Here is a 13,723-nt window from a genome sequence, read left to right as displayed (position 1 = left end):
TTACACATGAGTGAGGGTTGGTATCCGCTGATAAAATGTAAGCAAAGTCCACTCCAGTTTAAGAGAACAAGAAGCGGAAGGGATCACACACGGACTGCTGCCGCCGAGCTGCGAGTCATTGTACAAGTCATTAAGGATACAGAAAATTGTCTCACCACATTGATACAAGACTAATAAATGAATTATCATTGTGCCACGTGTTTGAATTAGACATCACATCACATTACCTTCGTGCTCTCTTCCTCTGTAGGAGCGCTTTGATCTGCTCTCTGCTGCTGTGGTGTCACAAAGGACAGTTTGTAGACAAAACTTAGACCTCCATCTGGACTTAATTAAGGCTGGGTGGAGCTGGCAATGCGGGGGGGAGGGGATAAACTATTTCATTGTGTATGTGTGTATCTGCCTTGTTCCTCAAACAATATTCGGTTTCACTGACAGTAGAGTCCACATCTAGAGTCATGTGAAGACCAGTATTCTACCACGTACATTGATTAATGCCACATTTTGTGTAGCTGTTCATTGATCATCTCTGGACTGCGATTTGGGCCTTTTCACAGATTTCCTGGGTTGTTCAAACACTACTTAGAAAAAGTGCTCCCCAGAAAGTGACTCGTATCCACACTGTTGATTTCCTGTTTCCATTGAAACGACTGCAAAAACCGATGCTTAACCACAGGCCACATGCTGTACATGCCAAATAATAAATAGACATTGCAACAACGAACTGCCAGTGGGAGTGGTTTATTTATTCTGGGGACAACAGAATAGAAAGAATGTTTTTAATCACTTCAGTTTCAAAGGCTCTCATTCACTCACATAACTTCATTTCAGATGCATTTGAAGGAACTGATGCAGCTAAATATTGACACTTGCAAGCAAAGATGCCTGCTTCATCTGTGCCTCATTTTGTTATTTGATATAGTCTACCTCAATTCACAATTCCAGGTTCTGCTGCTTTGGAAAATACTGTCTTAGAAATAAAGGTCAAATTAAGTTATTAATACAGAAATATCTTCTCAATACTGTAAATAGTTGAAGGGATACCAATTGTATTTCATATTTAAAACAAAGGCCAAAAGGATTAAAAAAAAAAAATAATCTCCCACTAAACCTGGCAGCAATACAAAAAAATAAAAAACTGGACTTTAATATGAAGTGCCAGTGATATGCTGACAATAATCTGTGTTTCTAGCTGCTGCTTCTTACATTGTGTTGGCAGTCTAAAGTTCACTTTATATTTGAAAATCAAGGATATTTGACAGAAGGCCTTTAGCCCCTAAAGCAACACCCACACACACATTTGCCAATGATTTAAACAAGAAAAAGCTGGGATTCATTGCATCCTTTTATAATTTCATATTACTTTAATAAGACACAATATACTTTGACACTGTTTTTATTTTTCACATTGACAAGCAGCGGAGAACGAAATAGAAAGAACATTTTTGTCCTTGTGTTTCTAAATACAGGTGAGCAGAATATTAGAAATACCTTTCAATACACTCCAGCATCCTCACAAAGAACAACGTGAGTTGAGTTAATGCTTCTTTCGCAGAGCTATAATAACGTTCACATTATGTGTTGTGTTTCAGATTGTACAGGCGAAGCAGCTTCTATCTCAGTACATGATATGGTTCAACTTAATTTAGGCAATTTCAAAAAATAGCTTTCAGGGAAACAATATCACATTTTGGGCCTGATTTACTAAGATCTCAAATAAAACGCACTAAATTTGAACATTTATTTTTGCACCCGTTTTGCGGGTGATTTACAAAGAGCGTCACTGATATCGGGTGCTAATAGCTGTATTTAAATGAGGTGTTTGCGTGTGTTAAAGTGATTCCAGCAATGGAAAACAGAACGACCGCAAAAGGAGAATCCGGTCCCACCGATATCCCAAGCTGCTATACGCTGGAATGACCACCCAGAGGCAGGACAAGTCGTAAAGCATTTTTTTTTTTTAATTGCTGATATTGCGTGGCTCCTTGTTATTGGCTGTCGTCACATCAGTTCATTCAATAACTTGAGAAATGTCACCGCTGGACAAACGATATGTCTGAATAATTGTTCCTTCTGACATCTCAAATTTTTTTCCACGGGTGTAAAATCACGTTCTCAACGGATTCTTTAGTTTCCCTGCGTCTCTTTCTCACCACAATAAGAGCAGCAATCTCCCCAAATGTGCGCATTTGATGAATACATGCCTTCTCGTCGTACTAAAATACACATGCAATCATTCTCCTATTTTTACTTTCAGGTTTAGTAAATATCGTCGCCGGTGCTAAATTGTTCTGTTTGCATGTTCCCTCCCGGTATTTTGCACCTTCGAGCAGAAGCGCCCAATATTTACATGCAGGCAAACACCCAAAATGGACAACGTGTGATAAATTGTACATCTGAAAGACGCAATCCTCACTGCACGTCTTTAGTAAATCTGCTTGGACATTTTTTTTTTTTTTTTTTGCGGGTGGTGTGAAGTTTGCACGTGATTTTTACACACGCAGATCTTTCGTAAATCAGGCCCTAAATCAGTGTACAACTCCAGCATCCTCTGACGTCTTCACAGATTCACTTTGTGAAGAATATTGTTCAAGTGTTACTGGGTGAAACGGCGAAACAAAGCGGCAGAAGTGAAACTTTCGAAATGTCTTCACATTAAAATCATGTTATGAGTGTTCATAACACTCGGTGGTTCAGTGAAATTGAACTCAACCTAAAACGAGCGCTGAGCCAGAGCATACTTTTACAAAGATAGTAACCCAGCTAGAAATCGTAAGCTCTAAAAACAGAATATTGTGCGGTGTTCTAGTAATGTTTTTAGCAGGATGTTGTTGTATTTTTGTTTCCGGAATATTTCTTCTTAAAGGTAAGATCATATTCTCAAAAAACATTCGATTTTCTATAAATGTTTTTTAATTAAATTGTCAGACCGTTATGCACTGATTCTTGAAATGATTTTTAGCAGTAGCAGGTTTTTTTTTTAGAAAATAATGTGATATTAAAAAAAATGTTTTTAGAGATCTTTATCCTAGTTTTAAGAAGCACATCCAGAGAACAACAATAATAAAAGAAAACATTCCTGCTGAAAACATTCTTAAACATTGCGCATTTATAGCTAGGAATGTTCAGTTTGGATTGACACTATCAGAGGGGTATTGATCAAGGATGCATGATATTGGATGTTTTACAAACGTCTTACAAACTCTTTTGGCCTATTACTGATCAGAAATACATTCTGTTGAAGGGAACTCGGAGAGCGCAGACCTCCGCCAAAACCAACAGTCAACTCTGATTTGCAACTTTGATGTGCAAATCTGCTTATGCAACCAAATTATAAGTTATCAGCACTAAACTTTACCACCAACTTTTGGATTTTAAGAAGTGTGGCGTTTAGTAGGCCAAATACTCCAAGTCTAACAATGTTAAAGGACGAGGAAAATAATTCCTTGATCCAGCCCTCAATTTGAATCTGTTCCAAAATTCAATTGGTTCTTCTTCAGCCCGTTACACACCTCCACCAAGTTTCATGCAAATCAGGCCAGTCGTTTTTCTGTAATCCTGATGACAAACAGACAAGGCGCACTGAAAACATAACCTAAATGCAGTCCAATACAACCACAAACTATGACCTCAGTAAACATAAAGAAAAATTAACACCTCTGAAAGTGCAACCAAAAACTGAGCATAGAAGCTTCGTATATGTAGAATATAATGCACTAAATTGTACTCAAATATATAGGTGTACCAAATTAACTAGAAACTGTATTCTAACTGTATATTGACCAATAATTGCATTATATTTTTTTGTTTATTCCAAATTAGCAATCTTTGTCTAAAAAAAAAAAAATCACGTTTGGTTTCCCAATTCCGCATTAACACGTAAATAGAAAAAAATAATAATCGGCATCTCTAATTGCAATGGGTGTATAAGAAACAACAGCTTTTAGAAAATATTGAATCAAATAACAACAAAAAGAAACAAGCGGGAATGCAGAAGCAAAAGGTTTTTAAGACAGTTGTGAGTTCAAAACAATGAAACTCCCAAATCCTCATCTTCCTCCTCCTCTAGTCTGTGAGGGGAGAAAAAAAAGAATGAGTTCATATCATAAATTTATCCTGATGCAAACATAAACACTAAGTGATAATAATGCAACAACAAATAAGAGCATACACCTGCTAAAATCTACGTTTTACTGTGGCACCAGATCCAAAATTCAGATTTCGCAATGGAGTGGACACGGTGCTTTCCACAAGCCGCGTCATACACTGTATGGAGGAGACTCATGAATAACCCTTTGTGGGACTGCTGCCTCAGGTCATCTTGTGGCCTCATCCACCGTCCAATCCAAACTCGACACACTTAAATTTCCCCGGATTGAACTACTCCGCCTTTTCCCTCGTAAATTAAACAAACTGTCCTCCCCACTTCTTGGCCTCGCTGTCCTGCATGCTCACACCCCCGGGATCCACAGCAGGGCTTTCGGTAAACGTGGCGTTTACGGAAAAATTGAAAGTAAAGTTGCTTTTCCATTTTCGCCCTGACTAACTGTAATGTAAAATTACACCAGTCAAAACCAACAGGTCGAACTGGTCCCGATCCGTTTCGATAATAATTTCAGTCCCTATATTTACTGTGCGCCGCGTTAGCGTGGCGCGGTGCTATTGCGCTGCAGTAAGCTGTTTCAAATTTTGATAGGATGTAGTTTTCTAAATTTCCTTAAGAGCATATTTATATGTTCAGCTAATAAAAGTCCAAGCTTACGGCCTGTATGAGCGTATGTATTAACACATTTAAATAGATTGTTTTATCAATAGGCCTATTATTTGCCTTTATACATTTATCTTATATTACTTTACAGCCTCTATCAATTTAAACAGTCAGACTAGAGCTTTAGTATGTTAAAGCAGAATTCAAATACTAATTAGAATAAGCAGGTTGCAGGTAAATGTTTAGGCTATATGGAACTGCAAAGTAAAAAAAAAAACTAAAAAAAAACCCTTAACATGAACTGAAACTTGATCTGAAGTCAACTGAAGGCTGAGGGCTGCCCACTTGTTCAAAACACTGAAGTATAATAACCCAAGTATGCCTAACCCAAGTGCAGGCTGGTCTAACCTTTAAACAGTCTTAATGGTAAAGACTGTTTAAAGGTTAGACTAGGGTCAAACATCATAGTGTCCCAAAGCAAAAACTTTTGTCATCCAGAATGACACAAACATGAATAGGAAGAGTCAAACCACGGTGACTTTCACTTTCGAGAGCTGCCAACTCTTACAGCCGACAGAAGGTCCTGTTCCTATTTCAAGCATTGAGAAACAGCAAGGCCATTTTATGATAGATTTAGCTATTTATCGTATTGCTATTTTATCATGACATCAAAACAATATGATACATATTGTTCTCAAACAGCAGGTCCTGCTTTGACTGAAAAGAAGGTGCAGCATTTGAAATGAGTTTCAAAAAAAAAAAAAAAAAAGACAACTTGTATTGATTTATTTTATAGGCTGTAGAAAAGTGTTTTTACTTGCGCGACTGTTTTTATGGAATCACTTCATAGAAACCGTTGTATTTTTTAGATTCAATTTGTTCAGACGCGACTTTTTGCAGCAGCGAAAGGCCCCAGAAATACACACATGACCACACACACACACACACACACACACACACACACACACACACACACACACACACACACACACACACACACTCTCTCTCTCTCTCTCTCTCTCTCTCTCTCAGCTCAGACATTACCTTGAAAAAGGAAAGCAAAAAAAGAGGTCGCGCCATTCAATGCGTACAGGCCTGAATAAAATCAGTAACTCAATCAAATGCGTAAAGAGGTCTACATGGAGGGCACCGATGAGTCACGAACATAAGATCAGCTAAAATCACCCCTGTTCTCCCACAAGTTGCCCACTACTAAAATTAGGTCATACAGATTAAGTAGGCTACTATTTGACACAAAAAAATGGATCTGGAGAAATTACATCTCCGCCTGTACTCGTTTTTCATAGCGGCAAATTAAAAAAACAAAAATCTAATCATGGATTCTTCAGCATGCAATTTCAAAAGATGGACCTTGATTGGCTTACAAACTTTGTATTTCTTTTCATTTTTATTGTATTTTAGTAACAAACATATTCTGTATTTATTTTATTTGCGAAACAACAGCTCCTTCCGAAATATGTCCACTTGAATAAAGTTGTAATTTTAAATTCCGTCTTGTAAATCTGTAAAAAAAAACCAAAAAAACAACACCTTTCTTTAATAGTAATAAATTGATATTTTAAAGACATTTTAAAAATTGTTAACTACAAAATACAGACTACTCACGTAAACCCAAATGCACGTCGATGAACGCAGCAGTTTCCATCTTCCCGCGGCGGCGCGCCAGCTGGCCAGCGGTGTCTCCCTCGTCGTTCGCCTTTTGGGGGTTCGCGGTGCGTCCCAGGAGCAGCTGCACCACCTCCAGGTAGCCCTCCCCGGCGGCCAGGTGCAGCGGCAGGTTACCTTGATTGTCCGCGAGGTTCACGTCAGCCCCGTTGTTCACCAGCACGCGCACAGAATCTACGTATCCGTCGCGCGCGGCGTCGTGCGTCACGGTGAGACCGCAGGCCGGGTCGCGTACGTTTGGGTCTGCTCCGGCGTCAAGAAGAACCTGAACGAGAGTGCTGTTCCCCAACTTCACCACCTGCACACAGAAAAGGTAGGAATATAAACCTAAGTAGGAAGATGGTGGAAAATAAAAGGTCTAATTAAAAAAAATAAATAATAAAAAAAAAAAGTCTTTGAAATGAATTGGACCGACTTTACTTCACCCTCGTTCATTTCGCAGCACGCAAACAAAGGCATTCACAGGAGGGAGAGCGCACCGGGAAAACGTTGCCCTTCACCTGGTGCCATGTGGTAATTATATAGTTAGGCGTGCCAGTTACAACACTTGTTGTCCAGCAGGTTCCAACACTCGTTGTAACTTGTTGGACCAAAAAAAAAAAAAAATTCAGTATTGATCTGATGGCCATTATCAAAGACATGACATGTTTGCTGCAGCCTCAGCACCGCTGACTGCGCGTTCAGCGTGTCCCAGCCAAGGCCTAACTCATATTAGATAAAGGGAACTGGCTTTTAGGTGCTGGATGACAATGTAGGTTAATAGAGTGGTTCTGAAGTAATATGTTTTTTTAACAATTTGATATTTTGTCATTATGTAGGGTATTTAAACGTAGGCTCAGAGATGCAGGAGATGTTGTTCATTGTCCAGCAGTTTGTTTTATTAACATCAGGATTAGTTTCCCACTGCAGTAGTAATTGTAACAGCAGTAATACTTTGAGACGCATTGTTAGGAGCACTGTTAGCAATTGTAATATTAAAGATTGTATAAAGTAAAAATGAAAATGAGTTTTAAGTTCATCACTGCGTTGTTAACATGTGTTGTTAACTACCTATTGTAATACTGATTAGGCTATTACGCCTTTACATGGTAAATTGGTGTAAAACAGGCTCTATTCTGCAGTTTATGTCAGGTACTGGTGACAGTGAATCCACCAATCTGTCGTGGTGCTGTAAATATAAACTCACAGCTCACTCTCCCGACACACACACACACAGGTCTCACAGGGTGTGGTGTGTGTGTGTGTGTGTGTGGGTGTGGGTGTAGGAACATCCAACATTTAGCGATTTCTCATGGAAATGTTTCCATACCCTTGCTCACAGACTATACGGTGCACATTTGCAACATCAATAGCATGTATAATCATATTATTTATACAAGACAGGGTGCCTGTCTAACAGAGCTTATGTGTTCTAACTGAGAAGTATTCCTGATCCTCCAGCTGCTACAATGATCCTACACTGCTCTCAGAACCTGAGTTGCAGTGACTCAGCAAAAAATTAAACAAAGACCTCATCATGAATACACTTTAATTTTAGTAAGTGCTGAACTTCGACGATATTTGCACTTACCCTAAAAAATAAAAAAAAAGGCTTGTAAAATTCTATCCAAGGAAGCACACTGCAACATGTGGTCGGCTACCATTTCCTCATCTTCACCATTTTGTGTACTTGCACAGGGCCCATCCTCAAACATGAATTTTGGTTCATATAAAACGATTTCTGTTCTTACAATAATACCAAAATTGGCTTATCCTTTATTACATCTAAATAACATCTTTCTCAGGCTCAATTGCAAAATCTTACTTAAATCTACTTACTGACAACAAAAGAACCTTTTTAGTTCCATGAAAACACATGAATTCTATCAATCTCGAGGCTACAGTTATTGTAATTTGACATAATAATTTCCAGCAATATTATGAATTTTGTGACGTTTTTTTAGCTATTTGTATTAGTGTATTTTGGTAAGATGAGGTAGCTCTGGCAATTTAATTAAGTGTAATGGTGAACAAAGGAAGTCAAACAGGCTACTGATAACAATCAGAACAATCAGAAAAAACAATATATTTAACCGAGTTCACTTTGACTTGAGTGACAGTGAACGATTTTTTTTACTGACCTGCAGTGCAGTTCTGTTGTATGTATTTAATCCATTGACGTCGACTTTATCAAGCAAATCCCGGACTTCAGAGAGGTCTCCTCTGGCAGAGGCATTGCAGAGCTGGTCAGATAGCACCCTGTCAGCCATTCTTGTAAAAAAAATATATGAACAAATATGTTCGAGGGTCCTCAACAGGCTTGGTGGCAAATGTATGATACGACAGCTACAGGTTGCTTTTGTATGTAGGCCATCTGAAAGGTACCTCCCCCTTCTACACTTGCATCACTGGACCTACTCTTTCCCTGGCACTACCTTCTTCACAATTTCGAAAAGAAAATTCTGATTAAACTTATTGAGTAGGCATTAGGCTGTAAGAAATGCACGTTGGTCAAGCTTTAGCACTTTTTAAAAACCAGAAATCCACAAGAGGCCTAAATCAGAACGTTTTTAATGCATTAGACTATCCAGATAAAAGTAATTTGTGGGTGTTGGATACAAAACCTATTACTTCATTTCAAATGTTTTCCTGTGAAAAATTACCAGCTTATAGAAAACGTCTTTCTTTATTTTTTTCCTGTTCTAAATAAAGCCTATCACTACTAATACATTTTTATATAGTTCTGCAACCCATCAATGCTAATAGAGTAAACAATGATGTATGTTGCACATTAATCCCTCTAAGAATAGGCTACATGATTTTTATACATTGATATTATGATATATTTTCGCTTTCAGGATTCATATTGTAGGCTACTTGTAGCTGAATTAATTTGGAGCCTAATCATTAGACTAAGATAAATAAAATCTCTATGATCTGCACAATTTTAGGTCCAAGTTCAAATGGATCAGTAGAAAATGATACGGTTTATGATATTGTTTGGGCATTTTAGTAGCAATGCAATCCAACTACAAAACGAGACTAGCACGATTTCGGTTCTGTTTGTGGCACTGGTCACAATTATATGGAAACAATATTAACAGTTACACTCGTTGTTGCCCTACATGGTTGCTGAATTTAATCGGATGCTTAGCAGAAGCTTCTTTGTGTACCTCTTAGGTTTGTTGAAGTAATAGCCTACGTTTACAATAGGCCAAAAGCAAAAAACAAACAATAATAAGACTTAAAACTTACCTTAAATGATATTGAAACCATCACATATATCGTCCGTATAGCCGGTCAGCAGATGCCATCTTTTTCTCCGAAAGCGACGTGAAAGCTAAAAATGCAATACAAATAACAAAAACGAAGTAAATAAATCACCAATATCACGTTGCATCTGCGCATTATCAAAAGATGTGATGTCATTAACTGTCACTTCCCGCTCGTTTTCAAAATAAGTGTACAAAAAAAAAGAAAAGAAAAAAGAAGATGCTTCTGTATTCGGGTATCATCCTGATTTAACGTCGGTATTGCAAAGACGGAGACGAAGAGGAGAGCCGATCTGCAGAGACCGCTTAGTCATCACGAGCCTCCTTTCAGTTTTCGATGATCCACCATGAACCATCGTCACATCGATGTCCGAGTGAATGCAAACGTCTGTGTTATAAATGTCCAAACTCGGTAAGGCTTCTCCTGAAATATCCTCACCGACATCAGAAAAACGGATCATTTGAAACGAGCCTTAGGAAGCAGGATGTTGCCCCTTAACAGTTTAGCCATGAATTTTATTATTTTTTTTGAAACACTTGCCCAAAAAGATGAGACGTATGATTGGATGGTAAAACAGACGAGGCGGGGACAAGCTTAACGGAGTAGAGACCACGGTCCTGTCACGGTGAAGACGGTGGCGCGTTCATTCTTACCATGTGGAGCAGCGTCACGTCGGCAGCGGCTGAATCAGTATTTTCTATTTCATCTTTCATTGTCGATCCCAGTGACAGAGAGAGATATATCATGTAGTGCTTGAGGGCGGTGTCTTCCAGTTTCCTTTTCTTACATCGCCCTCTGGTGACGAAATGATATAGCTCCGGCCCGATGCCGTCTGGCGGAGCGCTGAGGTCAGATCGGGTCAGAAGGAGCTCTTCTACACTTTGAGCTGATGTATAAGCGTAGGTGAACATTTATTAATGAGATTTCCTGTAACATAACCTGAATAGCAATGAGTTCATCACAAAGACTACCATGCATAGTCCCTCGTTGGGCAGCTAATTTTCGCAACAGTGAGTAGTGGCGCTGCGTAAAGACACAAAGGTAAGTTTTGTCCTTTTTTTAAATTTTTTTTTTGGGTGCCAATGATTAAAACTGGGTTTTATTCAGTCGAGGACAAACAGACATGTGTCGCCATCAAAGTTGAGGGAGCTACTTTCTCTTGTGTTAAAACAGATGACTCTCAGATGAGTGCATCAATCAGAGCACCTATCCGTTTGTTGTCTGTGCAAATGTCATAGTTTTTTTTTTTTTTTTTTTTTTTATGTTTGTCCAATTTATTTTCCCATTCCACTGCCATGTTGATCATCGGAGGCTCGTCACAGGTGTTATCAATCTGGATGAAGTGTTTATTTCCACTTTTCTCCCAAAGCCATGACGGACATTTGGGGACAGAGGTGATAATGAGCACATCTGCTATTATGCACAGACAGACAGACAGACAGACAGACAGATAGATAGACAGATAGATAGATAGATAGATAGATAGATAGATAGATAGATAGATAGATAGATAGATAGATAGATAGATAGATAGATAGAAAATAAACAACCAATAAAAGTAAAAGTCGGTGTAAGAGAGGGTGAAAAACCGGGCTAAGAACAGAAGGATTACTAAAAATCAACCAATTAATAGATAAATAGATGAATCAAATGAAAAGTGCCGATGAGAAAAAAAGCCACTTATTATTATGATTATTATTATTACAATAAGTAAGTAATTATCCAAGCTGCGGTTGTTGGGTGAGTGTCTCTCAAAGTGGGGTGTGAAGGACTGTAAATCAGGATTCATAGCTTCCTTTTATGAGCAGGGTAGCAGATTGTGTAAGAATGTGACTCACACCACAGCTATAAAAGCTAAATGACATCCCAACCATGGAGTGATAATTGGGACAAAAATCCCCTTATCTTTCATTGAGACTTGTAGTGGTGAACTCATTTGACAACCCCTTGGTTTACAGAACATTGTTGTTTGTATATAATATATATAGATATATACTGTACTGTATATACTGTGCATTTTATATTTATATTTTATAGTTTTTACTGCTATTTTATTGCTTTTCTATTGTTCTATTACTATCTATTGCTTCTGTATGCTGCTGCAGCGAAAAAAAAAATGTCCCCTCGGGGATTAATAAAGTAACTACCTAACCTAACCTAACATTAAATATGCAGGTTATAAGTTATTGTGAAGGCGCATAAAGCACAGACTTGACACGGAAAGACTGAGCATATTGAAATGGGGAGAATGAAATGTCGTCTAATGTTTTTTTTCCACGCGGCGACAGCTTTAAAAGGAGAGGCGGGTCACGTTGCCACAGAAGAGTCAACTGTCAACACCGAGCTCACGTCCTCGCCTCGAGTTTTTACGACATCCGGAGCCTCTTGACGTCAGCCGTAAAGCAATGGACTAGCTAAATAATGATAGGAGATAACTGAAAAGTGTAACGTTACTTTACTGAGTTTTGCCCAGCTGAAGGTTTTAAAAAGCCGACCCCGTTTGATATTTCCAATTCGCCAACCTTTCACCCGTCGCCACGTCCGAGAAAATAGTTTTATTAAGAGCAAGCGTCCTCCCGTTGAGCCGAGAGAGCGACGAGAGCAGGGGAAGAATTGCTTTTAGCTAGTCATTGCCATGGCCTCCGAAAGCGGCGATAGCAACATGGATAGAGAGATGATTTTGGCCGACTTTCAGGTGGGTTCTCTTCTGCATGTCCCTAATACGATCCTCGGTGGGTTAGTCGTCTGTCTGTCGTCGTTTGAAATGTCTCGGGTCGCTGTCGACAACGAGGACAACACAGGACCTGCCTGGCGTCGTAAACAGAAGAGCTGCGCTGCGGTTAGCACGCCGAGCTAACTCACTGACAGCTGGCGACCTGACTGAAGACGATGAATCGCTGTGAGCTCTCCGACAAGACAGCGGCGCAGATCTAAGACAACAACAACAACAACAACAAAACTGGGATAATGTGTGTTTTCGCTGCTTTCCTTGTTTGTTTGCTTCACAGATACCGACGAGCTCGCTGAGGGAGAGCCGCGGCGCTCACTGCAGCTTGTTTACACGTCGTCCGTTGTTTTGTCCGGTTTACAAACCCTCATCAGAAACCGCGTCACCCTCCGAGACGGCAGGTTTAAACCGTGTCACCCTCAGGTTTAAACCGTGTCACCCTCCGAGACGGCAGGTTTAAACCGTGTCACCCTCAGGTTTAAACCGTGTCACCCTCCGGTTTAAACCGTGTCACCCTCCGGTTTAAACCGTGTCACCCTCAGGTTTAAACCGTGTCACCCTCCCAGACGGCAGGTTTAAACCGTGTCACCCTCAGGTTTAAACCGTGTCACCCTCAGGTTTAAACCGTGTCACCCTCCCAGACGGCAGGTTTAAACCGTGTCACCCTCAGGTTTAAACCGTGTCACCCTCCCAGACGGCAGGTTTAAACCCCTTTTTTTGCTGCCAGGATTTTGATGATGATAATCTCCTCCCAAACAGCACTAATCGTGTTCATGTGGCGATATCATACAACCTCCCTCTGTCACGCACACTTAATGAGCTGGAGGCCTTTTTCTCTCGTGAGTTTGTTATTGTAGCCTCGTGTTTTGAAACAGAAATGTTACTTTAATATTATAATGGCAACGGGCCTAACGTGTTTTCAACTTTCAGCTTTAGATCTGTGGGTGAGTATATTATCAATATCTACTACATTTCAGATTAGGACAAGGCAACAATAGATGTATTGTTCAACTAGAGAGGCTCCACTCTTGACAAGTAAATCTGTAGCTGCACTGTATATGTCTGCACATATTTCTAAAACTTAAAGTATGTCAGAGTATATTTCTGTCGAACTGAAGTCTCACATCTTAGCTGTTTGTACCGTTTCCAGTTCTCTCCTACGATGCCACGGTGCTTCATAATGTCTGCTTGCTGCACTATGTTGGACCAAGTATGTACTTATCCCAAAGCATTATTGGTACCTCTGGATTTTGATATGGACTCATCATATTTCTAGAACACCCTGTTTTGTCACTATAGAAATGTACTACTATCTGCTGGATATTAAGTTGTATGACATTTAGTAGGTC

At 39.5% G+C, this 13,723-nt stretch overlaps 2 protein-coding genes across 7 annotated transcripts in view; one reads left to right on the top strand and one right to left on the bottom strand.

The window, feature by feature from the left end:
* Positions 1 to 1,380: 1,380 nt before the first annotated feature.
* On the bottom strand, positions 1,381 to 10,382 carry cdkn2c (cyclin-dependent kinase inhibitor 2C (p18, inhibits CDK4)). 6 transcript variants are annotated; one of them, XR_011178300.1, is made up of 5 exons: positions 9,629 to 10,128; positions 8,515 to 8,644; positions 6,335 to 6,692; positions 5,170 to 6,231; positions 4,080 to 5,116 (listed from the first exon to the last, which is right to left on the bottom strand). XR_011178300.1 is itself a non-coding variant. In XM_069150446.1 (5 exons), exons 3-5 carry the CDS (start codon positions 8,641 to 8,643, stop codon positions 6,212 to 6,214), a joined length of 507 nt encoding a protein of 168 aa, XP_069006547.1. In that variant the 5' UTR covers position 8,644; positions 9,629 to 9,713; positions 10,300 to 10,382; the 3' UTR covers positions 5,146 to 6,211. The 6 variants fall into 6 exon arrangements, 5 of the variants coding, with proteins under 5 accessions (XP_069006549.1, XP_069006547.1, XP_069006546.1 ...); XM_069150446.1 differs by lacking the exon at positions 4,080 to 5,116 and adding an exon at positions 10,300 to 10,382 and having other exon boundaries at positions 5,146 to 6,231; positions 9,629 to 9,713; XM_069150445.1 differs by lacking the exon at positions 4,080 to 5,116 and adding an exon at positions 10,187 to 10,289 and having other exon boundaries at positions 5,146 to 6,231; positions 9,629 to 9,713.
* A 1,650-nt stretch (positions 10,383 to 12,032) lies between these two features.
* The window catches only part of faf1 (Fas (TNFRSF6) associated factor 1), a 62,035-nt gene continuing 60,344 nt past the window's right edge, over positions 12,033 to 13,723 (top strand). The window contains exon 1 of the mRNA XM_069150441.1: positions 12,033 to 12,341. Within this exon, the coding sequence (XP_069006542.1) occupies positions 12,282 to 12,341 (60 nt within the window). The 5' untranslated portion in view covers positions 12,033 to 12,281. The remainder of the gene's footprint in view (positions 12,342 to 13,723) is intronic.

The sequence above is a fragment of the Embiotoca jacksoni genome, unplaced genomic scaffold (assembly GCF_022577435.1).
Source record: "Embiotoca jacksoni isolate LCO1_2020_lvr unplaced genomic scaffold, fEmbJac1.0.p SCAF_16, whole genome shotgun sequence".
In the NCBI taxonomy this organism is placed as follows: Eukaryota; Metazoa; Chordata; class Actinopteri; family Embiotocidae; genus Embiotoca; species Embiotoca jacksoni.
This window is presented reverse-complemented; position numbering and strand designations above follow the sequence as displayed.